General features: G+C 41.3%; 1 protein-coding gene across 1 annotated transcript in view; it reads left to right on the top strand.

The window, feature by feature from the left end:
- The window catches only part of AQP9 (aquaporin 9), a 251,486-nt gene extending 236,807 nt beyond the window's left edge, over window positions 1–14,679 (top strand). Inside the window, exon 6 of the mRNA XM_085643756.1 lies at window positions 13,357–14,679. Coding sequence (XP_085499882.1) covers window positions 13,357–13,561 — 205 coding nt within the window. The 3' untranslated portion in view covers window positions 13,562–14,679. The remainder of the gene's footprint in view (window positions 1–13,356) is intronic.
- The last annotated feature ends 11,803 nt before the right edge of the window (window positions 14,680–26,482 follow it).

Genomic DNA, 26,482 nt, shown 5'->3' with positions numbered 1-26,482 from the left:
TAAACCATGCTCCACAGGAGCCATTATGTGTGAACGGATGTGGAAAGAAAGGCAGAACTCCTTTGTTATTCTGATAGGGAGGGAGTCGGCCACACACCCAACAATTGGTGGCATTACTAGTCTGATGGGAATGATGTAACATACTAATGAAAGTGTTATTGCGCAGCGCAAGTCTATAAGATAATTCATGTGGCGGTAGGTCACTAAAAGAATGTTCAGCAGCAACATTATAAACATGTCTAGAAATAGGATGATATATGTGCAAAATCACACTCGTAATAATTATTAAAAGACTCAATAAAAACAGAATTAATAATGTCCTCATACAGTAGCTACGCAGTGATTTACAATACGCCTGTCGTTTCAACATTTCTTGGGTATTTTCTCTACTCAGGTCCAAGGGATACATGTCAGAGACAATTCAACCGCTTCACCTTGGAGAGGACTTAAACAATCAAATTGCTCGACTGTTTGGGCCTAAGCTTTAATTTATAGTTCTGAGAGTCATTCTGTTCAACAAAGGGAAGTTTTGAATCAGTCTGTGAGAGAGTGCAGGGCACAGTGTCTATATCCGAGGATAGTCCATGAAATTTCTTGATGTGGCTGGAATGTATCCAGCCTTTGCGGCCCTCAACTTTCACGGCTGTTCTTGTGGTCAACAGGACTAGCTTGGGTGTCTTCCACCTGGGCTCCAACTGGGTCTTGCGGTCGAAATTCCTCACAAACACCAGATCACCCGGAACAACGTCATGGGGTTTCACCTCAGTGTTGTCAGGAAAGGCTGCAGCCACCTGTGAACGACAAGATTGTAGTGCAGACATCAAGGAGGCCAAGTAATCTGTTAGCATATCACAATTAACATCAGTTATTTTACGTGGTATAGGCGTCCCCCACATATTTGGTGGTCTTCCGAAGATCACCTCATACGGGGATAGCCCTGTTCGAGAGTGTGCTACCATTCTTATGTAAAATAGTGCAACTGGTAAGGCTACTATCCAGTCAACACCTTTCTCCTTACATATTTTAGACAATCTGATTTTCAAAATTTGATTATGTCGTTCCACGAGACCTGCTGCCTCGGGGTGTCTGACACAGTGGAATTTCCACTGATATCCCAACAAAAGTGAGACATGTTTCATTAATTCGGATGAGAAAGGCTGGCCGTTATCTGAATATATAACACGTGGTAAACCGTACCGTGGGAAGAATTCTCGAACTAACTGTTTGGCAGTAGTCGGGGCCGTGTAATCTGATACTGGGTACGCCTCAGTCCATCGGGAGAGAGCGCAGACAACTACAAGAACATATTTGAATCCTCGACATCGTTCCATCTGGATATAATCCATTTGGAGCACTTCAAAAGGATGATCAGGAGTCTGAAATCCACCCTGTTCTACGGGAACACTTTTTCCTGGGTTGAACTGACAACATATCATACAGGTACGGACTTTTTGTTTAGCTGCTGCTCGTAAATGTTTATTGAACCAAATGTGTTGAATGCTATCTAGCATAGCTTTCTCCCCTAAATGCGCCGGACTGTGAATTGTAGCTATAATGGCTTGGACCATAGAGTCAGGAAGAAACCATACAGATTTCTCCTTCGTCATCCATCCCTGATCTGTCTGGATCCCTCCTAGTTCAGTCCATTTCTTTAATTCTTCTGCAGTAGCATGTGTCTGTATGTCAATTACATCAAGTGCGGGATCCTTAATTGTCATACACTGTGTTGGTGTCTGAACTATTGGCTTTGTCATGTCGAATGTGCGAGTCTGAGCAGTCTGTTTAGCTGTTCTGTCAGCTAAATCATTGCCTTGAGAAATGATATCAGTAACCTTCGTGTGTGCTTTACATTTCATAATCGATATAGCAGTGGGTAGATGTATTGCGTCTAACAAGGCATGAATGAGGGGACCGTGCTGAATGTGGGCACCATGGGAAGTTAAATAACCTCTCTCTCGCCACAGCACGCCGAAGTCGTGTACAACTCCGAATGCATAACGTGAGTCAGTGTATACATTAACTTTCTTATTTGTGGCTTGAATACAGGCTTGTGTTAGAGCAATAAGTTCTGCTGCTTGGGCTGACAAAGTATCTATACAGTTTGTCTCAATAACTTCAGTGTCTGTTGTGACTGCATACGCGGCCACTAAATCTCCTGTACTTGTTCTCATGCACGATCCGTCTACATACAACGTCAGGTCTGGATCTAACAATGGAACGTCTGTCAAGTCTTGTCTAGGTTTCGTCTTTATTTCAATAATCTCAACACAATCATGAGCTAGTGGGTCTGTTCCAATTACAGGTAACAGTGTAGCAGGATTCAATGTATTACAACGTCGGATCTCTATGTGTGGCTGAAACAATGTCAGTTCATAACCGGTAAGTCTTGCTATGGTCAAGTGTTGTGTTTGCGTTCGGTTCACAAGAACCTCTACTGCATGTGGTACTTGTACTGTCAATGGATGTCCTAACACTATGGCATCGCTCTGTCTGATTGCTAAAGCTGTTGCTGCCACTGATTTCAGGCACGCAGGCAAAGCCTGAGCTACGGGGTCTAATGTACTGGAAAAATAAGCGCATGGCTTGCGTGATCCTGCTTGTTCCTGAGTGAGTACTGACAAGGCAGTACCTTCGCGTTCTGTAACAAAGAGTGTAAAATGTTTGCTATAACATGGTGTTGCTAAAACAGGTGCTTGACATAAAGCTTTCTTTAAGTTTTCAAAAGCTTGTGTATGTTCCTGAGTCCAAGGGAGAACAGTCGATGTGGCTGCCTCCGGTGTGGTTAACTGAATGAGTGGTTTTGCTAGGAATGCATATTGAGGGATCCACTGCCTACAATATGAAGTGAGGCCTATGAAAGCCCGCACCTCCTTTTGTGTCTGGGGTATTGACATGTTAGCAATTAACTGGATGCGATCTGGTGTAAGCTGCCTTCCCTCCTTGGACAGCGAGTGACCAAGATAAATAACTCGCTGGACACAGAACTGCAGCTTAGAAGGAGACACCTTGTGCCCCTTGTCGGCTAGAAAATGTAAAACTGTCAGAGAAGCCTTTTCACATTCGCGTTCGCTTCTCGCGGTGATCAGTAGATCATCGACATATTGAAGTAGTGCAGTATTGACTGGCATGTGGATACTGTCAAGTTCTCGTTTCAGTGCTTGGCTGTAGATGCTGGGGCTTTCTGTGAATCCTTGGGGAGCGCGTGAGAATTTAAAACTGCGCCCATTTAAACTGAATCCGAACAAATATTGGCTTTCCGGATCTATGGGGACGCTGAAAAAGGCATTCTTGAGATCAATTACAGTAAAGAATGTTGCTTCGGAATCAATTGCTGTCAATAATGATGATATATCGGGGACCACAGGAAATTGTGGCACAATGCACTTGTTTAGTTCACGCAAATCAATAACCAATCGGTATACTGGCGGAGCGGTAGGATCAGTTCGTTTAAGAATCGGAATTATCGGTGAATTACATACATTGGAGTCTGTTTCTACAACTACTCCTTGGGCAATTAGCTCATCAATGATTTTCAGCAAAGCCACTACAGCATCTTGCGGTAACTTGTATTGTCGCATTCGTGGTAGTACCACTCCTGCCTTGAGTGTGACTCGATATGGTGTAATATTCATGCAACCAACATCAGTAGGGCCTTGTGCCCATAGATGTGTAGGTAAAGTCTGTAATCGGGGATCCATGTCTCTAGACACATAGTGACCTTTAAAATCGCGTAAAAACAACCTTACTCCTTCCGGAGAACAACATATTATGGCTCCTAGGGCTTTCAGAGTTTTAATTCCTAACAGATTTTCTGGGCATGATTTAGTAAGCAATAAATCTGTAGTTCGTGTCAAAGGTCCTATCGTAAGTGGAAGAGGCTGTGATACTTCATTAACAATAGGTTTTCCTGAAAAACCAAGGGAGATATTCTGAGAGCCTGAGAGGGGTGCCCCTGGAACTTCACTACGTTTTATAGTTGTTCGACTTGCCCCTGTATCGAGTAAGAATTTTCTATCTTGACCTAACAATTCACTATGTACATAAGGTCCTTCTTGATCTACAGGAATCTCGATAAGGGGTAAGTCAACTTCCCTCTCTAGGCTGGCTCATGCGTAACGCTGATACTCAGGGTATTCATACTGTGCGGTCTGATACATTTGTCGTGTTGTGGTTTGTGTGGCAGTAGCAGGCAACGGTGGTGCAGCTGGCACAAACTGTATTGGCTGTTGTGCGGCTGGCATGGCCTGGGCGTGCTGCATAGCTCCTTGTTCATTCTGATCCTGTCTGAGTGGCCGTTGTCTTTCTTGTGTTTTACCTATGGCGATATTATGTTTTAAAACTGGACAATCGTGTACGTAATGACCTGGCTTTTTGCAATAATTGCATGTCCCTTTTACCGGTCCTGCTGAATCGGAATGTATCATACCCTTTTTATGTCCTTCAGCTGGTACTGTCTGAGACACTAGCATTTTCATTTTTGTATCTTTCATACGTCTTTGTTCGTGCTCTTGTTCATCTCTAATTCTATTGTGATGATACTGTAACATTTGTAGCATTTGTGACGGAGTGTTACTTTGCCAGGTACTCTCGAATTTCAATATTCTATTCTTTACTGGAGGTAATGCATTTTCTACTAATTTTGTTACAAATAAATGTGGATACGACTCACTACTTGTTTTTATACCACTATTTATTCCAAAACATTTTTCAAATCGGGCATAATAATCACTTGTGTCTTCATCATGCTTTTGTTTACAGGCTGAGATTGCACCCCAATCTTCCTTTTTCGTAGTTAATAAACGTGGCAGTACTTGTACTAGTAAACCTGGTAATGCTTTAACTTTATCCCCGAGCCCTGAACCTGCAGTTCGGGCCTTTTCTTCCGTTTCTAATGCTGTCCAATCTATCTTTTGGTCTCCCACTTCCCACTCTTTTTCTTTCAGTTTTTCATAAATGCCAGCAGGCAAGAGCACCTTTAATATCGTCATAATATCAGGATAGGTATACTCTCCCATCAGTAACATGTCCTTAATTTCTCGGTGGAAACCCGCTGGGTCTTTGTCATGACTGGGTACTACTTTCTTCATTTCTAACAATTCAATTTTTGTTATGGGTGTGTATACAAATACACGGTGAAACTGATTGTCTTCGCCTTTTATTGGGTGCACTTCTCGTAAGGGATTTTGTCTATCCATATAATACGGCATTCTTTCTTTGCGGGGCAGCGAGAAAGAATCCGGACTTACAAAAAGGACATACTGTTTACGTGACACTAATATTTCTTTAATTAACTTGTTACTAGAACCTCTCCATCTGTTCGCGAGTAGTTCCGTTAATATATTAGGTAAAGGACCAGGGTCAGCATGTTGGCTCTTATATAATATAAGGAGTTGCTGAATCATATAGATTCCAGCTAAACGTTGTTCATCTGCACTGAGGTTAAAAAACGTGTGTGCTACGGTCTCATCACCGTATTTTTCAGGACTGTCAATCCAGTGAACGGCTGATCTGGCTAATTCTTTCTCATCCATGGAATCGAGGAGGTGGTAACCCCTTCGTTCTCGTAGTATTTTATCTGCGGCTTGAAACAAATGTTCAGGAGACTTCAGATTTATTACAGGCGTCGGATACGTTCTGCTATTATTTGGACATACAGAGTGTATGGGATCAGAAAAGCATCTAGTATTATTACAGGATCTTCCTCTGCCTACGTAGGCTATGGTCTCAGACTGTCTTGCGGAATTCCCTGATTCGGACACTTCATCTTGCTCGAACTCGTCTGTTTCCAATCTTTCTTCATGAATACGTTCTATTTCTTTACGGATTTTTCGGCACATGGCTATTATACAGTTTTGCTTATCGTGTCTCCCTTCTGATATATTCTGGCTCCATCTTGTAAGAATAAGCATTACATTCGGGTCTACCCCCGGTCGGTCTTGATTTCTGATCATACAGTTTATGAGGAAACGTAACAGTTCCCCCTGTATCTCTACTTTCTGGAATTCCATAGCTCTGTTAATACATTCTGGATCTCGCCCTGTTTGAACAAAATGATATATTCTATCTAGATGCGTAGTCATTCCTGGTAACCTCGCTAAATACTCTGCGGCTCGTCTGATACGTAATGATGCCAGGACCATTTCGTCCTCTTTACCGACCACCGGGTCATATCTACAATCTATAAGGAGTTCCTTAAGCGCACGTTCACTTACGAATTTGGGTGTACGTGAATGCGCTGACTCTTGAAAAACAAGTTTATTTATTCTAGGTGGCGTAAAAGTATTGCTAGCACCTCCCGTGGCCCCATCTGGGGCGTCGGGTGTGAATGGATTCGTCGAACGTGACACAGCAACTATAGGTGTCGATACCACTGTAGAATCGATTGTGGAAACAGATGCGGAAACAGATGTGCTTGCCGGAGCTTGTGTCGGGACTTGCTGTTGCACAGGAACAGATACCTGATCCTGACGTTGAACCCCTCCGCCAGACGGTCTATGTGGTGCGGGGTTGGCATACTCGGGAGCTGCGTCATCTAGATATGAGGAAAGAAAAACATCTTCTGCGGTTCTGGGATGCCCTTTAGGATGTACCTTAATTGGAAATAATGGGGGTGGCAAGTCTTTTGGCATTTCTGGAACAGCCTTAGGTAGTCCTTCGGCTAGAAGGGGATACATACCATTCATAAGAGCATTTCTTTGTCTATCTACTTGTTCTGATTTCATTCGGATACCTTCCTCAATTAATAGATTTTCTTGAACTTCCTTTGAACTTTCTTTACTCTTCTCTTCCTGTCTACGTGCTTTTTCTGTACGTCTATGAGATTCCTTACGCCATAACTCAACAGCGTCTTTCTGTGACTGTCTGACTTTCCTTTTCCATAACTCTTCCTCCACTTTCATGATGCACTCTGCATCCCAGGTTCCCGCTGCGGGCCACCTTTGACTTTCTGGCAATCCCTTGGTATAATCTACCCATAAATCAAGAAATAATATGGCATCTAAGCCATGCTTGTGATACATAAAATGCCCTGGAGTGTCCCTAGGAGGAATAGGAACTGCTTCTTCAAGCACCCCTTTTCTAGTAGTAATCTGTCTTAACTTCGAGAAGAGCGGCATATTGACAACTGATCTGATACTTACTCTTGAACCCACTTAATACGAAAAAACACAATAATGAACAGTGAACAATGAACAATCATTCATACCACAATATGCAAGACATTTAAACACTTTAAGCATTAAACATTAAACATTTTAAAAATGACCGACAATGATGACAGTCTGCATAACTAATCACCAAGCTGAATTCTTTGACAATAACTGAATACTTCGGAATACTTGATATACTGCTAAACAGTACATATACACTGCTAAACAGTGCAGACCGGATTTGTGTACCCAAATCCGTCTTGACCGGCACAACCTATGTGCGCGTCAACACGCCTCCCCGGCGATGGTACTCACCGAGTAGCTCCTTGAAACGGAAGGCCTCAGAGAATGGACGGGACTCGATGACTGCGGACAGCGGACCCTCTGGACATCGGGACTTCGAAAACCTGGTGGGCCTCTGTATACCTCGGATCTTGCTCTCTCAGCTAGGCTCTGGTCGGGATACTTCGCACTTCTCACCGCCTCGTCTGGGTTGATCGCAGCCTCAGTCGCCCCCGCTTGACCGGAGGGAGCTACAGGAAATCCTGCTGGTACGCGTTATGGTCCGTCCAGCTGTGGCAGGAGACCGGGCCTGCAACGCACCGCCGGCGCGTGAGATGAGAAAGTGTCCCTGTTCGGGCGCCATTATGTGGTAAATATTCTTTTACCTAGACTGAATTTCATACGGAATCTAAAATAAAGTAAAATAGCTCAGAATAATAAGAGGCAGAATCCGTGGTATAAGAGGTTTTCTGAATGGGCTTTATTCCAAAATGGCCGACTCGAGTGGCGGCCTTCAGGTTCCGTCACCACGAGGGTTCAGGAAGTGAAGTACAATACTTTATTGACAAGAAGTAACTTTTATAGGTCATACATTACAATGAAACGAATGTAGAAGGCGTAACAACTGATAAGAGAAATGACATAGTAAATACGTAATCGAAACTAGGCGTAATAATGAGCAAAAAGAAACATGATTGGCTCTGATTATCATACATAGGTGGATCTATACGATAATACTTAACATAGATGCGCGCGCAGCAGCCTGACGTGTAATTGACGTGCAACTAGGGGGTGAAGGGGACTTGACATTTAGCTCTACATGTGGAGACGAAAAGTCTGGGGGGTCAAGTCAACCTAATCCCAAATCATATCTAACATCCTATGTTTAGAGAACTATGTTATCCACAAGGAAGGACTCTCGGACAGAATCTATTCTATACTGACTGTGCGTGTGTGTACAAGCGTCTAAGTGTCTACACTGAATGCGAGAGGATGGGAATATTCCATGGTGACAGGGCTATGAATTACTTGCATGAGGACGGAAAGGCCGAGTCCTTTGCTTGGGAGCTAAAGGAAATGTTTGCCTAAATCACTAGACAGGAATGCATCGGCTGAAAAGCAAAGTAGATAATTCGAAGGTGAAATACAGCTTCTTGGCAGGCAGGCGAAACTGGCCGAGGCAGGCACCGTTAGCTGCACAGGGAGTAGGACAAAGTTCATGGATACAGATGCGAGCTCAAGCTGAAGCTGTCAGAGACAGAGAGCAGGGAAAGGCTTTGAGGACAGAATCGGGCCTATTCTGTCTGAACTGTAAAAATAGAGTAACTTAGCCATATAAAGTCGGTGGCCTTTCATACTTAGGAATTGAATATCCAGCCCATTGATGGCGGATCTGACAGAGAACATGTTGATGGTGGACGCACATATGTTTGCGTCTTGGAAACTGGAACTGGAGGGAACATACATGTACTTGTAACATGCATATAGAACCGTTGGGGTCCAAGATAGGGGACATAACTGATCAGGAAAATCCACATTTCCACACCACCCTATTCCCCTATAAACCCACAACCCGCTACAGAAGTAAAACGCAAAATTAAATTAAAAATAATTAATAATTCCTATAAATTATTATTTAATGTACTATAATTAAATTACTTCCCACCCTACTCCCCTATAAACCCACAACCCGCTACGGAATTAAATTACAAAAAAATAAAAAAATATAAAATTCATTAATTTAAAAATATTCTAACATACATTCCAATATTAATACATACTTTTAACACATATACTAACACTTAAAACACTATAAAAAATTCGATATTTTTAACAACTATATTATGACTGTCGATATTACTTACTTCTATATTATTGCAATCGATATTTCTTACCTGTTTTTCGATATTCTTCACCACTATATTTTTGAAAGTCGATATTCTGTCCATTCGATATTAAAAACTCGATATTCTGGCTACTTGATATTTCTTTTCTCGATATTATGTCTAGTTACCCTATGAAACATGCAGGCAAGAGGCTCACACTCCCTACGCGTTACAGCTCAGCAAGCCTTGGTCACGGGAAAAGTCTCTCTATTTTGAAAATGCCCACGTGGTATTTAAAGGCAGGCCATATTTCCTCTTGAGAGCACGCATGGGAAAAGTAACTTCAGGTGAGTAGCGTTATTCAAAATATTGCTCCAATGTTCTACGCTAAACAACCAAGTTTGTAAATATCTCCCATTGCGCAAAAATATGTTCTGTTGGCCCCATATGCAATTTCAGCTTTGTACATTTCATTTTGAACCTTCGTTTAAACACGACAGCCAGCAAATGCACAATGGGAGATATTTACAAACTTGGGAGTGTGAGCCTCTTGCCTGCATGTTTCATGGAATAAACCTGTTTGTACACACAGCCTGCGCCAGTGTACTTTTTGCCAAGAACAAAGGAGAAGGTGTGGGTGTATATATATATATATATATATACATATATATATTTATATGTTTTAATAATTAGATTGTTATATAAATGTTTGTAGTTTGTATTTAGGTATATGTTTATTTGGAGTAATTCATATTGTTTAATGTTCTGTTTAATGCATAAAAACAACACCAATCATATACCAGAAAAAAGATATAACAAAGTAAATATATGTAATTTATTATAAAACAGAAACTGAAAAATAATATAACCCAACGGCCTTAATCTCTACAAAATACCAACAAATAAATATTTAAAATGGAAATGAGCCTCTTTTTTTCTTCCAGCAGACAAGTAAGCGCCTGCTCCACATTACAACACCCTGAACAGAAAAACTGCAAAAAAGTGTGAAACATCTAATAAAGAACATATGTCAATATAAATAAGAAAACTAGTTGCATAATTTTATATGTAAATAACAAACGTATAAACTTTATAAAATTCAATTCTTTGTAGAATTACACTATTTTCAGCCATAATGACAGGAAGAACAACGCCAATATTAAGTCACATGAGCTGCACCTACAAAGAAGAAAGTACAGTGTTGGAAACTGTGAAGCGTAAATGTCTTAAATATTACTTTGATGCATGCTATGGGAGAGTCACTACAAATATGATGTTGTAGTTAATGTAAGGGAACACAACCACACCCCAAATGTTACAGAAATAGAAGTAAGGTAGGTATTGCAGGATAGAAGAAAAGCAATCACTAGTTCCTAGGAGCCCACAACAATAATCCTAAAAGATATACTACCTAAGGTCCCCAAACACAACACAGACCAACTACTACCTATACCCACTTTCATACATTTAATTGCACAAACTAGAAAAGCTACTAATAATACCCATCCTGCCCCTAGAAGATACCAAGACATAGAAATACTTGAGCACTTAAAATAACACACAAGGAACCCTTCCTGTTCTATGACAACCTAAACAATGACAGACAAATCCTGATATTTCTACTGCAGATATCTTACTAAAACTTAGCCATTGGCAAACCTGGATGATGGATGTCTCCTTTAAAATTTACCCAAAACCATTTACTGAGATACAAACCATACATGGTGAATATCATATCTCAAATATCCCTTTAATATATGCCCTACTACCAAATAAACAAAATAGCACTTACTACAAGCTCTTAAACCACATTATACATACAACAAATAACTACAACCACAAAAAATAATCATAGACTTTGGGCAAACCATGATACAAAATATTTTAAAAGTTTACCAATACACAGCCATGCAAGGCTGTTACTACCATTTCAATCGAGACATATGGAGACATCTCCAACAATCTGTATTGTTTTGAGTATGCAACAAACAGTCAATTGATAGCACTAGCCAATGTCCCTGTCACTAAGGTAGCCAACCACTACAATTTTCTAATAGAAAGCCCCTTCTACTAACAAAACAAACACAAACTCAGCCCCCTAATGGATTATTACAAAGATACTTGATTTGGCAGACTACTTGCTCTAGACACATACGCCAACCCAAATTCCATTTATCATGGTGGAATGTCTATGACAGCATCTTGGCACAAGAAGCCAAAACAAACAATGCAGTGGAAGGATTGCACAGTGCCTTATAATCCACACCAGGCAGAACTGAACCTACACTCTATACATTTATGGAAGCCCTAAAAAAAGAACAAAGCTACCAACAACTACGAACAGAGCAATCTGCAACCCAAATTGAACCTAAGGTACGCCATGCTACAATTTAAAGTAAAACTTCTCATAAACAGCAAAGAAGTAGATTACTTAAAATGATAACCTAAAGTATGTAATAAAATAAATGCTAATCTACAAAACTCCCAAAAAAGTATGGCATAACCTTAACCAACATTACAAATCATGTCATTTGAATTATAAACATAATATTGTATTTCATCAGTCCAAACATTAAATACAAATACACTTTAAATAATACCGACATAATAAAACAATGTATATGCATTGTTAATATAAATAATCTAAACCTCACCAACCAAAAACCTCAAACAACAAACCCAATACATTGTGTAAAATAACTACAATACATAAAATCACAGTTCCAAATAATAATTACATAAAACTTACATCAAGCCATAAAATATAACATTCCCCACCCAAAACAAATAAATTAAATATGAGGTATAGCCCTAAAGATGCAGATCATCCTCTGTATCCATGTAGTCAAAAAGTAAACTCCACCAAAAATTGTAAAACATATTTTTCAAAAAATTCAAAAATAAAACCTTTCCAATAGGGATCCATCAAAGCAATCCAAAGTATATTGAAACCATTAAAAACAGAAAAAGTGCTTAAAAAAAGAACCACTCTTGGAAACCTGAAAATAAGGAAATTGAGGTAACAAATATTGGTTTATTACAAACCAAAACAGATTCACTTAAAATGCAAAGCACTATCAGAAAGCCCACAGGACACATTCGTAATTCATATTTGACTGACTTTTACCTGTCTCCTGGGAGAACTAGACTTAAACTTCGGGGGGGGAGGGGTGGGGTAACACGTTGATTAGTGGAGGAGGAGACATCACAAGAGCTGAATTCAAATTATTTGTGGAGGGCTCCCTCTGCTTTCCTAATGCATCACATAAAGCACAGAGTCATTCTTTGAGACTACATGAGGCAAATAGTGCATTTTAAAGCACACAAGGCCAGCAACATTGCTCATGGCATAGCAGGCTTTTGGGTCTGTGCCTCAAGGAACTTTAGCACCATGAATAACAAATGTTTTATTTTGATACACATTAGGCCACTAAACCTGGTGCAATGTGAAACACCAGATTCTATTTTACATACAAATCTGTGGTGTATCGTACAATCCAAACACAGCTTGACCAGTTGTGTCAACCTAAATGATCTTAAAAAAACACTTTTACAAGATATTTGAGCATCGTTCCCCCAAAGGAGGATTTTCTAAATTGGAAGCAAATAATGCTATTTGATCACCTTTCTTTAGTTATTGTTCTGTTCATGTCTTTTATTACCTTCACACAATACTTTTATGCTATTTGCCAAATATGCTGTTGGTATAGTAAACAGCTGTGTTGTTGTTTGGTGGAGGCTGCCTCATATCCTAGCTTTATAGCACATAGAATGTTGAATATATATTCTTTGGTATTTTGTGACAACTCCTACCGAATATATTTAGCATGAAACACAACCCACATTTGATAAGATTTTCTCTAATAACATGCAGTAAAGATAGAAACTGAGAAGTGTTGTGATTGTCCATGATACCCACATCACACAAGGGTGTCGATCTGTGATTACCAAGGGTAAATAGTGACAACATTCTGGAAAATAACTTGCAACAGTGCTTTAAGAGTGACAATGTGCTATCTCCATGTTATGATTTCAGGATTTTTTTGCTATGCTCTACATATTCCTAAAGCAGTATTAACATAATATATTTTTGCCTGCAGTGCTGGTAACAACTGGTGGTGGGTTCCTGTAGTGGCCCCTATGGTTGGAGCAATTATTGGTGCGTACATCTATATCTTGTCTATCGAAATGCATCATCAAAACCAGCAAGAAGATAAAGAACATGATGGCGAGACCTACGGAAAATATGAGCTTACGAACAACGTAGATATTCACCTCGGTACTTCCGAGACCTCATGTGCATGACGCCACTAGGCACTAGCACGCACTACAATCTCAGGAGCTGGCTCATTTGTCTGACTGAAATACATGCCCAAAATGTTGCACAATCTGTTTCTCTCCAAAAGGGCGCCAAGTGAAACTCAGAATCGAAACATCTGGATTATGGCTACTCTTCTGGGTGGTGCTGCTCAGTAGTATGACACTGATATGGCAGGACAAATATGTCAATCTGATCTAGTGCCATGTCCGAAAATGCACCATTTTATGGCTAGCCTTTGATAAAGTTTTAACTGTTCTGCAAAATAATAATATATATTATACATTATAAAAGGGCTTGGGTCAGCTATCTTCTTCCACTGGGGTCAGGTAAACTGTCATTCACATCTTGCTTACATCTACACAGCGTGCAGTGTGGGGGAATTAGGGGGCATATTATCAAGACAGGCGATGATGGGCTTGATAATATGCTCTATGGAATTCCAATTGAAGCCCATGTTAGATGTGAAGGACATCTAACATGGGCTTCAATTGGAATTCCATAGAGCATATTATCAAGCTCATTATCGCCGTTTAAGCGGCAGTTTTCTGCCGCTAAAGCGGCGATAATTTTATCGCCTGTCTTGATAATATGCCCCTAGGTCCGCCCAGTTCAGCCATTGGCTCGCCTCACAACTGGTGACAATAGTTTGCTTGTGCACAATGTACACATTCGCCAACATCAAAGCACTTTCAGTGCCAGGGCTGATGAACTAATGTGTTCTTAAAAAACATATTTTTTCCACTTTTAAAAGCATTCCCTTTTTTCATTTTGCTATCACCTGGCAGCTCCTTAAACCGCAGCCATTCGGTCCCTCTCTACCGCTTGCTTTGGCACCATCATCAAATCCTTTTGCCGCAGTCTTACTCATGCAGTACCGTTTTAAGTTGGCCAGTGCGTTGCTCCAAATCACGTTGAGCATCTTGGAGCGGTAATGTAATGACAAAGTATGGGAAAACGTATAAAATACAAAGACGTCTGTCTGTGCCTGTGCAATCATGGATGGCCATTTTTGTATTTTTTTGATATACTTAACCATTCTTTACAGTTCCAAGTTGGCGAGCGTATTGAAAACAACAAGTCGGCCATCTTCAAACAGTAAGCCAATAAAAAATAATACCAACGAAAACAAGCACTTGCAATATTAAAGGCCAGACTTGTTCGCTCTGCCAATACTTTATTTCCAATCAAAGCACAATAAATGACTCCGGGTATGCAGGCATTCTCCTGTAGTTTATTCCTGTGCAAAACATGTTACAGCCCTTACTGACACATAAAATACACTTTTCTCATCAATTATATGTTTTAGGACATACATTTTCTAATGTGAAACTGGACCCTATGAAACTAGACTATTATTTACAGAATTGTGTGCCTTAACTAAAATTGAACTATTTTTGTATATTGATTCTACTTGTTAATTATTCATATGTATACAAGTCATGTTTGAGCAAACAGAAATCTATTTTTTAAAATGTTATAAGAAAATAAAACTGATTCGTCATTGCGATGTTTTATGTGTGTGCTTTTCAGTGGTTTTTGGGTGTGTAGTGTGGCAAACGTGGACCACCTAGTTTGTAAAACATAATCCTATAATCTATGCAAACATTAATTACATACTGTGATATGAATGACGTGTAGTGTGAGAAGGACGTTCTTATTTCAGGACAAAGCAACATCATTTGTGTGCTGGGGGTTTGCCCTTCACTTGTATTGATAGGCACAGTCACTGCACAACAACATTTCGGGCCAGATAAAGCACACATTATCCCACTCACTGAGTGCATCAGGTCATCGAGAAGTGCCGATTGAAAATCAACAGTCAACAATGCCCCAGTTTTGGACAACAGAGCAGCTGCATGCACTGGAGAAGATGCCTCAGGGTCCAAGGCAAGGCAATGAGCAGTGCAACACTAAGAAGCAGACTGGAGCACTGTCGTGGAGAGGAAGAGTAAACATGAAACTGGTGAGTGAGTAGTCTTGAGCCTCTGAGGGTAAGCAAGGTGGGGGATTCAGTGCCCTACTCATTTAAATAGCGCTGCATAAAAACCGAATATGAATTGATTATTGATTAATTGATTGATGTTAGACTAGTGGTCTCCAACGTGTAGCTCGGGGCTACTGGTAGTTCTTAAGCACCGCCAAAGTAGCTGTCAGGCAATAAGCCAAGCCCTGTGCCTCATTCAGAGGGTCTGCGCATTGTAAAGAAGGCAGCATTGCTCATCTCAAGACCCTTAGAGCAGCAGACAACCAGACCAATGGCAAGTCCTTATGATGATACTGAAACACTCATTCGCATGATTAACATGCTGGACTTTGTAGTACGTTTAATAGAATACAAAACATACTAGACTATTTCAATTTTGCCTAAGGGTTAGGTTCTCTAACCAGACTGCTAAGTCTCCGCACATGTATGTACAGTTTTTAGTAGTAAATTTGAGAGGGACACAGGGAGTGGGTGGGAAAATGGGCAGACTTACTACATAAAGGAATGGGATTAGGGAGGAATAGAAGCTGTTTAGAAAGGGTCAGAAGGGTTTTAGGGAGGGATGCCACCCACCCATACAAGAGTAAGTCAATCATATTACTCTGAGGGGGGTCATTTCACTTATACTTTTTAGTACATTTACAATCTGGGCCTGATTCACAAAGGTAAGCTTTCACTTTTATGTAAGTTTACTACTTTTTGATATTCACAAACTAGGTGCGGAGTTCTCCACTCGACTGCAGAGTCTCCAAGTGTGAAGAACACTGCACACATAAGTATGGGAAGTGCGGAGTTGTAAAACTCCACACATAGTTTTTGAATACCAAAAAGTAATACACTTACACAATAGTGTAAGTTTACATTTGTGAATCAGGGCCCGAGTTTGTGAAAGTAGGAAACTTACTACAAAGTATAAATTTACTCAAAAATCTAACTCACTGTTGTGAATCAGGCTCACCATGTGTTGGCATCTTTCACATGACCACCTGCCTCATTTCTCACTCTAGCTTAGTCACAAGAATATTGGCCGTTTTGTAGGCCCTGGGCTCTCAGTCACACCATGTATATGAACAGTGGGTGATGAAAGAAGAGTGCTAACAGTAGCGTGAGTAGTAACCAGTGCAGCCCCACCAAAGTGTGGGACTGCAGGAACCAGAATGAATATGTCAGTTGGGTGTATGATCAGTCCGAGAGCAGAGGAGAGCATAGTATGGTGCTAGATTTCAATTAGGAGTCTTGTGTGCATTAGTCTCTTTGTGTGTGTTTGTGTTACTATCCTAGTGGGGACTTGGATGTGATAACACACTCACGCTGTGGGGACTTGATTGCACTATGGGGACCTGATCAAGTCAATGTCTTCTAAATGACTAAAGGAACAACTGTGTCAATTTTTAAAACTTTTTTAAAAATTGCCTTGTGGGGACCTGTGTTTCATCGAGTATGTTTATATTTCTGCCCAGCTCTGCCCCTGTAACAGGGAGATGGTGTTGCAGCCTTAAACACTCTGGGGCAGATTTACAAGAAAGTGACGCATCTGTAGAGATGCGTCACGTTATAAATGGGCCGCAACTTTTACGCTGCCGCTGTGTCACAAAAGTGACGCAACGACGGTGCAAAAGTTACGTAAGGGGCTTGTAAATCTGCCCCTTTACTTTTAAACACGCTTTGCTCCCTAGAAACACATGCTAGCAGCAGAAAGGACAGACCTCTCAAAGGGAAAAATGTGTACATATGTGTTTATCCAAATATTTTTCATGCAAATTACCCAGTTCTCTATTTATTAAAATAAGACTTTATTTTACATGAAGCTTTTGAATTTAGATGCTTTTATTCTGAAAATAGTTAGGGGTTTTATAAACATTGGTAAAAGCAATTTTGGTCAGTTTAGAATCCCAGAATATTTTCCTATTGCCGTTTGATCTTTATCTGCAATTAAAGAATGATGGTGCACTACACTGCTGTAGATTATACATGGATTTGATAGATTTTTGCAAATAACCTAAAAACAACCAGTTCCTATTGTTACATCGCAATGACTGTACCAAGAACTCTGAGTCTTTATGTTGTTTTTTCTTTGTTTACATATTAATATGCATTATGGAATATGTTCTTTTAAATGATGGCTGGATGAGTTAGTGACTAGTATGGAATGGTTTATTTTTAACTCAAAATGTACATTCTTATAAAATTTAATGAACTTCTTTGAAGATATATTCAAATACAGACATAACCTAATTACATGTGAATCATTTGAATTGCTTAATTTAAAAACTGTTCCTAAAGCTTTAGAAATAAATACAGTTTGTTGACATCCCCAAGGATAGGTGACGAACAATCATATAAAATGAATGATGCACCAAAAGAATATTTTCCTACTGATTGCTAGTGAACATTGTGCTATTGCATAGCTTTTTCCTGTTAGGCAGATTTAGACGTTTCTACATTATTGCTACTAAAAGTATATAAAAAGGATACATGCCAAATGCATGGGTTTTCATCAAACACTCCTTTGTTTAAATATGAAACAGCTTTTTTTGTTTCTTGTTTGCAATTCTGAGGCCAAATGTACAAATAGATTTGCCCCGAAAAGTGACTGCACATTGAGGTCACAAAGCATTATTACATATATACCGTTGCAGTAAGACGTGATGCATATTTTACACTTGCAAGACCTTAGACCAATTTTGCCATTCAGAAAAGCTCTTGCCAAATGGGTTTAGTGCTTGGCAAACAGCATTTTGCAGTTGCAAACTCTTCGATTTTGTGAATCCCAGAGTTTGCAACCTTTAAATGTTTCAGACATCAATCCCCTGGTGCTGACATCTTGACCCAGATTTACTAATATTTCCGGAAAGGCAGAACAGCAATCATAAAAAGATATGTCCCATTTTTTTCTCCCACAGAGCTATTGATAATTTGGATGCTACACGCTAACACACACACCCTTGCGCCATAGTGAAAGGGAATTTGCGTTTTCTGTAGAATAGTTTTTGTACTAGAAGGGGACCCTTTCAGTACAAAACCTATGCATTTAGACTTCTCTCACCTTGCATGTGTGGTGTACAATGCAGTATAGATGCAAAGTTGATAAAAAATAGACGAAATCAAAACATTTCTCCTTGTTACTCCTGCTTCGAGGAGGCATAACGTTTTGGCACAAATGTATGTCTACCAGTGTAAGTAGACAGGGATTTGCATCAGAACCATTGGAACACCCCTTTGACTCGAGTAGCAAAAAGGAGAACAACTTAGTGTCACATTGGGATACTTTTCAACACAAATACTAAATTGTTTTGGATATTAAATCCCAGCCCAACATGTTGCGATGGGTTTGTGTCACAAAAGTGATGTAAACCTAGTGTAAAGCATTAGTACATCTGGCCCTTTAAGTCAGCCTCTTGTAAGAATTAAGCATCCTCATTTAAAGGCAGTTTTTCTGGATGCAAATTAGTCGCTTTGCCTTGTGTCTTCTTTGTATAGTGTACGAGCACCTAAGCTAGGCAACAGCCATGCACCATTGCTAGTTTTGAACAGGGGGTGTGGTGACAGGGGAGGTGCCAGATGGCAAAATATGCATGTTTTCCTCTTTCAAGAGGTGCACAGACTCAACACAAGGCAAAGTGGTATATCGTAGGAACTGATAACGCCACAAGTTTACCCTAATGAAGACACAAATTGATCACTGGTCAGGATTATTTGTATTACTAAATAATTTTTTTACTAGCCAAGACTAGCTCAATAACTGGTATTCTCAGTACTCATGCCTAAAACTATATACACATATTGACATATACACATACATAAATAATGGCACATATATGAAATACATTTTTGTAAGCATAGACAATTAACTTCATTATATGTTTATTGACAGACAAATATCATATTTATCCATTAGACTTCAGTCTTCCATTTATTTGAGGGTTATGTGGCTGTCTTCAAAACAATCAATCAATCTACAGTCCACAATTTAGGTGGTCTTCATTCATTGATGGCTGGTAAGTCCCTGTGCTTTAAATGTTAAAAATATTTTCAGTCATAGATACTTTTTTATTTTCAGAGAACTCCTCCAATAGAGGTGTTGACGCATTTCAGCCTTATCACCTTTTGACATTGTCAGGACAATGTAAAAGCTGCAAACAGTGCATTTCAAACAGGGTTCCAGCGGGCTCTTGATGACATATAAAAGCACCAAACCGATGCCGACGGAGTGGTGACATTCTACCTTACCGGTGCTAATTCTTTGAATATAATCAGAACGCACCATAGTCTTGCAGCGTTGGGTGAGGCGCTAGCTCCTAAACCAAGGCTTTTCTAGTAAGGACACTAGCATAGGCGTGTCCTAACTGACTTTGCAGCGGTCCTGGTTTGGAGTCTGAATGAGCCTTAGGTTCCAAAGGCTCAGAACGTAAATAGCCCACTGTAGGGAAATAAAGTCAAGGATTCCTCTGAATGCTATAATCAAGTAAATAACCGGAAGAGCAACAGTTGATGGCCCTACAATAAATCTGGAAACTAATAATATGGTTAGAAGTGACTACTTGCCCTTTGGAGTGACCACTCCCTAGCTTCGAAATATAATAACAGTCCAATGCTATGGCCTACCAGGAGCTGAACTGGGTACAGAGGGGATTCGGTTTAGGGGGTGTAATCCCAATGTGTGCACCACCCATACACGGCACGAACAACAGAGTCATTCCCTACATACCTCGAACTATGCAACATGATATACTTATGGCAAAGTTTCAGGACATCTACCAAGGCACAAGGGAATCTCAAGACTATCTGATAAATAAGATCATCCACTGACTGAGGAAAATCAGAGGCTGCAGATCCGTTATCAGAGAGGATATTCTCTATGCTACTCGGTTTAGTGATGCCAATTACAATTCAACTATATCGGCCTGAAATTAATTAATTACCTATGAGCTTGCCAAAGTTCTCATATAAATAGAACATATATTCAGGCCTGCACAAGATCCCAAATAAGATTTAAAATTTATGTCCCTCATGTACTAACAGTCCAGAGCAATCCCGGTAATACAGAACATGAAATGTCCAAGCAAATTGCCCCCAACCAAAAAGTCTGTGTGGAAACTCTGTCAGAAGTCAATTAACTGCCGATAGAACAGAGCTGCAGTAGCCTACTGCTGGTATTTAAAAGCCATACCCTAGATAATAAACCAAGGTATGAGCGGGATGACGGGGACTATACGAAAATTACATTAAATACCTTCATATGTATTCTAGCGCTAAATGGTCAAAAACAAGTTTGGTTAACACCTGGCAAAGGGGGAGGGATGCCCAAAAAGGACAATTTAAAATTATTATCAAGGAATGTGGCAGGCGTCATAGCTAAGCTCACAGATCCAGAATGGGGAGACTTCATAGACCTACATAACATCATCTTACTCCAGGAGAAGTGGGCGACCCAGCTTTTATTCAGATCTGGGTACATTACATTCAATATTAACGCTGTCTAGTGCGTGGAGAGTTTCAGGCAGATTGCTGATCTAGTTGAGGCTGGATCTGTTCTCAGTAACAAAGAAAATCCTGTTGAATAGTAGGAATCTGCTAGGCATAGACATTGATACAGGCACTGCTCCAAGGGTTAAGTTCCTAGCTATTGTGAATATTTGCATTAGCATTGTTCTGGCAAATACACAGTCTACTACAGTAAGCCAACTCTCAGATATGATGGGCTAATTTCACAGCAGATGCTACAAATACATTGCAAGCTGGGCTTTATCAGATGGATCAGGTACACGAGTCCAGGGTCACGTAACAAGATGTTCCTGTCAAACTGAATAAATATCCAGGGTAGCACTATAAGCAGATGATTTGGCTGCAACATATGGCCTGAGGGTCGTTAATGGTTCTACTAGTTCATACACTCACCCTTGCCCAAAATTCAAAAGAGGGCTGACAGCCAGGAACATTGCTTATGTTCTTTTGGACAGTGTGTTATGGCAGTTCATAATTGATAGGCAAGGTGTTCCTAGAATGGACAGCGACCACCATGCATTAAGTGTTACATTTCAAGAAAGACTTTTCCTGAGTCAAAATATACCATCTAACAATATATTAAACTCAATGGGGACAAGTAACATTAGAAAAAACGTCAAATGGGCAGCAGTTGCAACAAATACAATGGATCAGATCCAATTTATAAACTGTTTGTGGAGAAAACGACCCCCTGATCACGGAGTGACGCAACCTCGATCAAAGTTTTGGCACTCCACTGCGACCTAATGAAACTGAAGAATTGTTTTCATAGAAAAAGGGCAGCGGAGTCATTGTTTAACAATTTACCCCAAGCTGGCTCACAAGAGAAAGCTGATGTGCAAAAACCAAGTTTCTTGATGCAGTAAAAAAGGGTAACATAGAATAGGCAGAGTGAGGAGGGATTACAGGGTGATATTGACTAAGGCCAAAAGAAGTTAGGAGGTTGAACAGTGGGAAGCACTCACAGATGCCCTCCAGAATAAAGAAGCAAAGGATTTCTGGAAATTAGTATCTGTTGGCTCATGCATTGTAGACAATCATCTCGAAGTAGTTGTCGAACCAGAAGCATGGCTGGCCCACTTCAGAGATCTCTGCAGCGAGTGGGCAAAGGATAAGGTCCAACTAAAGGAGAATTCTGTTACAAATCTTGCGCTGAAGTCTAATAATGAGGTGAATGTATACCCTGGCTTTGATATAGAAGAAACAGCCCAGGTGCTAATACGGATGAAGAGGGAAAAGGCCTTGATGATATTCCTGGAGACTTATATTGATCGCAACCTGTAATTTGGATTCCCTATTTCAATCAGGGACCAATGCTGTCATGAGGGGGGAGGACATTCCTATATCCTGGGGTGGAGCTGTTATCGTACCCATCTATAAGACGGAGAGCAGGGATGCCCCAGCTAATTACAGAGCCATAAGTTTAATCGACAGCCGCCCAAAAATATTTTATAGGCAGGTCTTGTAAAGACAAACATGGATATTGGACCAGCATATCCTAGACCAAGGCAGGTTTCAGAAATAAGATTAGTACCCTTGACCAGGTCTTGCCCTTCAAGACAATATGCTGGAACCATTTCTTCTTGAGACAGGATCTTCTATATGTTGCCTTCATTGATTTGAGGGCGGCATTTGACCCGGATCAAAGGGAAAACCTGTGGAATGTCTTGGAATCTTGTGGTATAGCTGTGGACTCTGTGGTATCCCTGTGGACTCTTAAAGAGTTTGTACATTAATAATGCAGCCGAGTGGCTGAGACAATGCAATCACGATGCCCCCAAATCAGTAGGTGTCATTGTCTCCCTCCGTATGTATGAAAATGACACGTTTCTTTTGTTTAGAACACTGATGGGCCCCCAATCTGTGTTAGATTGTTTTGCAGTATTCTGTAAACTTAGAGGCCTAGAAACTAACTCGACTAGGTCAAAGTTAAGGTAATAAACCCCCATTGGTCTTTCAAAGGTAGCATAACGATTAAAGGGGTTCCGATAGAATGAGTAAAAAGTTTGACTATATCGGGAGTAGGATTGGCAAGTATTTTGTCTTGGGATCCACAAAGAGAAAAAATGACACCATTTTCCACCAAAGGGCACCAGACATTGAGAGGACATATAAGGCCACTTCTGGGGGTTCCGTGGCTCCAGTCCTTGAAGTATATAGAGCAACTGCTATGGCAGAAGTTACCTACAGTGGTGAACTTTGGGGCTATGCTGAAGCAACTCTGCTTACACAGACTGAAACATTCATCAGAATGTTGTTTAATCTACTCTCAACACCCCCCTTACACCTCTAAAATTTGATCAGATGCTAACTAAAATTAATCTGGTAACAACTTTGAAACCATTACTGTATTGGAGGTGCCTCTGGAAAGCTCCAGTTTTGACGCCATACAGAGGAGCACTGGTAAAACTGATCGAATCTGATAGATATGTATGTACCCCATGGTACAGGCAAATAAAACACTTGTATGAAATGACTAGATCTGAACATGTTTAGAACTCCCCAGCTGAAATAAGCAAAGGTGTTACCATAAAACTGAAACAAGCTTACTGGGAGTGCATCCTGATGCAGATTTGGAAAGAGCAAAACGAGGGGAGCATCACCGACAACATCTTAAAACACCAGTGCATGCCCAGGTTGAGCCATATTTAAACAGATTCTCTCTGTCTCAGGCCAAATGCCTATATGTAAAATTTAGGCAATACCCTTCCAGGCATAGAGTAACAAATACATTATGTAAAGCCTTCCATGGACCACTGCCTTCTCCTAAAACGTTTTTGTCAACATTCACAGAGGGGAACAAATCCCCCTTGCCATTTGCGATTTGCTTACCACCTTCTTTGTGGTAGTGATAAGATATTAATGTTCCAGATTTTGGTCACAAAACATTAATACATACCATAAGGCATCTGTATTTAGAAGAGACGCCGCAAACATGCCTGTTCCAAACACTAATTTCTTATAGTTTCCTTAACCCATTTTAATTATTCAGAAAGCCTTTTCTCAATCACTTTTTTTTTTTATCAAAACCTTTATTGACAACTTCAGCATGATCACAATACACTTTTGCATCAAATCAGAGCGTCGAACACATCAGGCAATCCTCCAAAAAACAAAAGGCATATAGAAATTACAATGCAACAGAAGCATTGTCCTGTACTGCACGGCAATAGCACCTAGGATAACAGAAAACAATAGGAGGTGGTGATAGCCCTGTGGGGAAGGAAACAGGCCCAGTCGAGAGGCAATCACTGACCAACACCGGCGGCTGCCACCGGCGGAGTGCCGGCGGGTAGCGTGGGAGAGGCAGTTCTACTAGGATGTGGTCGGGAATGGAGATATGTCACTAGGGGGCCCCATATGTCAGGAGGGCGAGACCTCGCAGGCATAAGGTCCCAGAACTCAGATAATAGGGTCTGGCATCTCGAAGCATCTTCAAGCTAATGAGCGAACCGGGGTTCCGGTCTGCGACCCCAACACATAGCCACCCTACGTCTGGCAAAGGACAAGCAGCATTACAGTCAGTCGGCGAGAGGCATACGGACAGAACTTGACAAAGCCCAACAGGCACAGCGGTGGGTTGGGAAAAACCCAGGTGGAGGTAATTTCAGAGATGGCGGCACAGACCTCCAGCCCGAATTCCGACACCCTGGGGCATAGCCATGCGAGATGAGTGAAGTCCGCTGCAGGGGCAGAGCAGCGCAGACAACTGTCGTTAGGTATGAGTCCCAATTTGTGTAGCTGAACAGGGGTGCGATATAGCCTGTGCAGGTATTTAAAATGTATGAGATGAAGACGATAGTTGTGGGACAGTTTCTTAGTCTGGGTACAGCAATAAAGCCAATCGGCTTGGGAAATGTCCATGCCTAATTCCTCACCCCATGTCGCTCACGCGCGCTCAGTAGAGATGGAGGTGGTCGACAGCATAAGAGCATATCATTTTGTTACCAGCTTGCGGGGGTGGAGGATGTGTATATAAAATCAAGAGCAAGCATCGAGGGAGGAGGTATGGAAAATGTTGGGTGAAGCTCCCTACAAATAGCCCGCAGCTGATAAAAGAGAAGAGTGTCCAGCCGACGAGAGGAATCAGGAAGAGAGTAAAATGTATTCCCAGGGTAAAGATCTGCCAATGTCGTCAGTCCCAGGCGGGTGGCATGTTTAGACATGCCAGTGGGTTGCAGAGGAGGGAAGGCAGGAGGACGTACAATCGGCATACTATTAGCCAATATCGTAGGAGCGTTGGAGAAACGGCACAGTCCCGACGAAGCCCAGCGCAGGGTCTCAACCGTCTCCTCCTAGGCCCGTGGGCGGCTAGCCGGTGCAAACAGGGCGGTTTTCAGCGGCCAAGGGGTTGCAAGGTCGGCTTCGACAGCAACGTGCAGCTGATAAGGGGCGGGGTGAACCCAAAAGTGTAAAAAACTGGCCTGGGCGCTTAAGGCATAAAGTTTAAAATTGGGAGCGCCCATACCACCAACCGACATGGGGAGAGTGAAGATATCATATGCAATCCTGGGCTGCTTGCCAGCCCAAACAAGAGAAATGAGTAGAGAGCGAATTTTACAAAAGAAGTGGGCGGTTAGAGGTATGGGAATGTTCAGGAAAAGATAAAGGAATTTAGAGAGAACCACCATCTTGGCAATGGCTATGCAGCCAGCCAGGGACAAGGGGGAGCCGGTTCCAGTGTGGTATTTTGGATTTGAGCCAGTCCACCGCTCGTCCGAAGTTGGCCCTCCAGTGGTCATCTAAATCCCTGCTCAACCAAATTTCCAGGTAACGGGTGGGTCCTGAAGCCCGGGAAATCCAGTGTGAATGGCTTGGTGGCATCTGTAAGAGGGAACAATATTGACTTGTTCCAGTTCACCTGTATGCCGGACAATCCACCAAATCTTATTATTTCATGCACAAGGGGGCTGAGGTTATCTTGGGGGTGGTGATGTCATCCCCATACAAGGAAACCAGGAGAGAGCGGGCCAAAAAGCCGATGCCCTTCTGAGTATGGTGTTGCCGGAGTCTGGCAGCGAGGAGCTCCATCGCAATAGCAAAGAGCATAGGGGAAAGCGGACAGCCCTGTCTAGAACCGCGCTCAATCGAAATAGGGTCCGACACCTGACCATTAATCCGAAGACTTGCTGAGGGACGGGTATAGAGGAGTGATACCTTACGGATAAAGATGTTACTGAAACCAAGGTGCGGCAGGAGAATAGAAACGGCCACTCAAGGGAATCGAATGTCTTTGTGGCATCGAGTAGAGCTGCCACAGCAGGGAGATCAGGGTTGATTTTATGGAGAACCGAAAAAATGGTCCTGAGGTTATGAGAAATGGCGCGGCCGGGGATAAAACCGGACTGGTCGGGGAGGGCGATGAGGGGCATAAGGAGGAGCCGACGGGAGGCCAATAATTTCGCAAAAATCTTAT

The sequence above is a fragment of the Triturus cristatus genome, chromosome 3_1, assembly GCF_964204655.1.
Source record: "Triturus cristatus chromosome 3_1, aTriCri1.1, whole genome shotgun sequence".
Taxonomy (NCBI): Eukaryota; Metazoa; Chordata; class Amphibia; order Caudata; family Salamandridae; genus Triturus; species Triturus cristatus.
This window is presented reverse-complemented; position numbering and strand designations above follow the sequence as displayed.